This window comes from Oratosquilla oratoria, chromosome 16 (assembly GCF_046742065.1).
Source record: "Oratosquilla oratoria isolate Oo_2021 chromosome 16, ASM4674206v1, whole genome shotgun sequence".
NCBI classification, from domain to species: domain Eukaryota; kingdom Metazoa; phylum Arthropoda; class Malacostraca; order Stomatopoda; family Squillidae; genus Oratosquilla; species Oratosquilla oratoria.
Window position 1 is genome coordinate 36,179,678 of NC_134792.1, and position 3,857 is coordinate 36,183,534.

The window sequence follows — 3,857 nt, forward strand, 5'->3', positions numbered from 1 at the left end:
AGCAGTTCATTTGGAAGTTGTGAATACTATGTCCACTCCTGAGTTTATTTTGGCTTTTGTTAGGTTTGCTAACAGGTATGGAATTCCTTCTGCTGTTTATTCTGACAACGCTAAATCTTTTGTTCAAGCGGGAAATGTTATTGAACAACTTTTATCTTCTTCTGAATTTGAAGAGAAATTTAAAACTTCCCCTGTTCAGCATAGAACCATTCCTGTTTATGCTGCTTGGTATGGTGCCACTTGGGAAAGGTTAATACAGACAGTGAAACAATGTTTGTATAAGGTATTGGGTAGGTCTGTTCCTTCCCTGGCAGAGATTACCACTCTTTTGTCTGATGTTCAAAAAATTTTGAACAATAGACCACTAACTTATCGTTCTTGTGAAAATGAGGTAGATGTTATTACCCCAAATAATTTTCTTATTGGAAGGACCATTCCTTCCTTGATGTTTGGAGACTTGGAACAAGTCCCTGAATGGGAATCAGGAGAAGACTACCCTTCTCTTCTCAACTTGGTTATGGACTGTAGGGATTATTTTTATGAAGAGTTCAAGAAACGATGGTTGACAGAGTACTTGGTCAGCTTAAGGGAAAGGGATAGAGCTGCATATCACAGTTCTAGAAGCTGGGAAAAGGGAGATATTGCCTTTTTGAAACTCCCCTTCAAGACCAGACCCTTCTGGCCCTTAGTTCGTATTGTGGAAACCTTTCCTGACCAAGACAAGGTGATACGTACAGTCTCTGTCGTTAAGCCTGATGGAAACTCTATTAAAGTGAACATCAAACTTTTAATCCCTCTAGAGCTCCATGCTGAGTTGAGTTCCAGTCTTGAGGATGAATCCCCTGGGGTTCCTAATGTTCAGGCAAGAGAGTCTGAACCCTTTGAAGAGGTCTCAGACGCAGAGGAGGTTAACTCTTTACAAGACGATTGTGTCTCTCTGGAACCTGCCTCTGTGAGGCCAACTCGTGGGACTGCACTGGCCTCTAGAGACCTAGTAAGGTCCCTAGCAAGCAAAAACTTGTTATAAATTTTGTTCGAAAGTGTTATATTTTTTAAACACTTTCTTTTTGTTGTTGGGGAGGCTGTGGTAATTGTTGTTACGGGAATGGCATTGTTTACCTTGAGCTACGGCAATTTCCCGAAAGCTTGTTTAATTTTCGAATCGGGAATCTTTCCTGTAACTTCGTACCACACTATCGTAATTTTAATTAATATGTTATTAAACTCCCCTCCCTCTTTATTATTTATTTAAGCCTATGTTGTAATTTGATTAACAAATCGGGAACTTGAGAACTTACTTGAAGTCTATATATATTTTCATACTTTTTAACGACACTGCTTTTGTTGGAAGAGGTGATACTCCAAGAAGGAAGAGGACGAGGAGGAGGAGGAGAACGAGGAGGAGTAGGAGTAGGAGGAGGAGGAGGAGAAGGAGGAGGAGGAGGTGGAGCAGGAAGTGAGTAGGAAGACGGCGATCTCGGCGCAGACGCACTTTTGATCTTGCCGGCACCGCAACCAGCCAACGTGGACAGGCAGACCTCTCCCCACTTGTCCTTGGGTCGACAATTGCCAACCTTACCCAATTGTTTTCTTCAACTTCAGGATTCTGTTATGGATCAACTCGGCGCATCGACGTCGGCCGTCTTGGACAGGGATGCTCCAAGCCTGTTGCCCCAACTTTTCGCAACTCTCGTCGGTAAGTGCGGCGGGATCAGGGCGCTTCGTTTTGGTGTTTGCACCGCTGAAAAAAAAAAAAAAGTCAAATCAAGTGAATAGTGTATCAGGCAAAATATAATCCCATTCGATCTGCTCGTATTGAGACGGGGAACCCTTTACCTCTAAAGCATGATTTATTATCAAAAGTTATATATGAAACCTAGTACTTGTACTGAACAGTGCAAACTATTTCGTCGGCGTAATTCTTATGTAAGAAATAATATTTTCACTGTCATTATTAACGCAATAATTCTTAATGTAGTGTTATGATGATAATGTCAACCTTCCACCCGAGATAGAATGAATTTTTGTTTAACTCAAAATAATTTTTGTTGATGTTACTTTTACGTAAGTGGTTCCTGTTACTTTTAAATCAACATTGATATTCCAATGGACCCGAACTTTCTGGTGAGGTTTATCTAAAATATTAACTTATGTGTGTGAAGTTGTATGTGGTTACAGTCTGCTCAGCAACAAAATATTTTAACATAATGTAACATACTGGGCCAATGTGCATTTTAGTAATGGTGTCATGAAGTTCGAAAAACCGTTAATAAACGAAACATATTTTTTTTCAAACTCGAACAAATTAAGCCTGAGTTGTATTCTATTGAGATGTTATAATAAATACTGATGCAACAATAAAACCCTTCATTTTATCTAAGTTATTTCAGTGAAAATAACGACCATGCGGTTGATAAGATTAAGAAACGCGTAATATAATTTTAGTGGGTTTATATTAAACTGTTGCTTCATAACAACATTAAGATAGTAGCAAATAATTAATAGATAAATCATAATGATTTATAATAACGACACAGTTTAAACGTTTTTCTACTGAACCATAATATTGTGTATGGTTCAATAGAAGAACGTTTGTGCCGCAATGTTGACATCACAGTTACCACTATGTTGCAGTACAGACATGTTTTTTTTCCCCAAAGGTTTTATTGTTAGAGGACAATACTTGGCGTTAATTGGAAATTGGTATGTTATAACACATATGTAAAAGTTCACTATAAACCCACTATCGGAGAAAAAATGACGGAAGTACAGGGAAATTGTATATTTCGACTACTATCTATAGTCCTCTTCAGCAGAATGCTTACAAGAAGTTAAGGTACAAGTATATATGAGGAAGTGAGGGGTACATAAAAGGGGATGGGGAAAGTGGGGGGACTCAGGTTACATGCCCTTGAAATGGTTGGGTCAAGGAAGGACAGTTGGTGGTATTTTGTCCGACCGCTCTTGACATTATTTTGTTGACCGCTAACTTCGTAATACAATCTGGGGGCCACTGACCTTTTGAGGTATTAAAGTTAGGATAATGTTTTATTAGAGAAGATTCTACAATTTTCCTTCGATAGCTACAGTGTGATTTAGAAATAACTGATGCATTATCCCAATCTAATCTATGGTCTTTTTAGCTGGCATGAAGGAACACAGCGGAGTTAACTTGTCCATATTTTATGGAGTTTTTATGTTCCTTTAATCTCGTGGACAAATCCCTGCCAGTTTGGCCCCAGTAGACATCATCACAGTCTTTACAAGGCAATTTATATACCCCGGAGTTTTGGTCCACATCATCCCTCCGGTGTACATTTACTACCTTTCTAAAAATGCTGTTTGGATAATTGTAAATAAATTTGATTTTGTTATTAGGTAGAAGTTTGGAGACCGAGTTGATAGATTCATTAAATGGTACAATGATGTTATTGTTACCCCATTTAATGAATCTATCATATATATATACATATATATATATAAATACATAGATACACATATATATATATACATATATATATACATATATATACATATATATATATATATATATATATATATATATATGTGTGTGTGTGTGTGTGTGTGTGTGTGTGTGTATACATATATATGTATATAATATATATATATATACATATATATATATATAATTTATTATTATTTGTTTATTTATTCATTTTATTTATTCATATATCTATTTTATTTTATATTATATAATTATGTGTTTATTATTTTATTCTATTCTATTATTTTATTTTATTTATTCATTTACTGTATTTATTTATTGCTATTTATCTATTTATTTATATATTAATGTATTTATATATCTATTTTATTTTATTTATTTATTTTTTATT

The 3,857-nt window shown here is 35.6% G+C and overlaps 1 protein-coding gene across 1 annotated transcript in view; it reads left to right on the forward strand.

Annotated features, from left to right (window-relative positions):
* Positions 1–1,470: 1,470 nt before the first annotated feature.
* The window catches only part of LOC143033889 (facilitated trehalose transporter Tret1-like), a 34,066-nt gene continuing 31,679 nt past the window's right edge, over positions 1,471–3,857 (forward strand). The window contains exon 1 of the mRNA XM_076199508.1: positions 1,471–1,696. Within this exon, the coding sequence (XP_076055623.1) occupies positions 1,612–1,696 (85 nt within the window). The 5' untranslated portion in view covers positions 1,471–1,611. The remainder of the gene's footprint in view (positions 1,697–3,857) is intronic.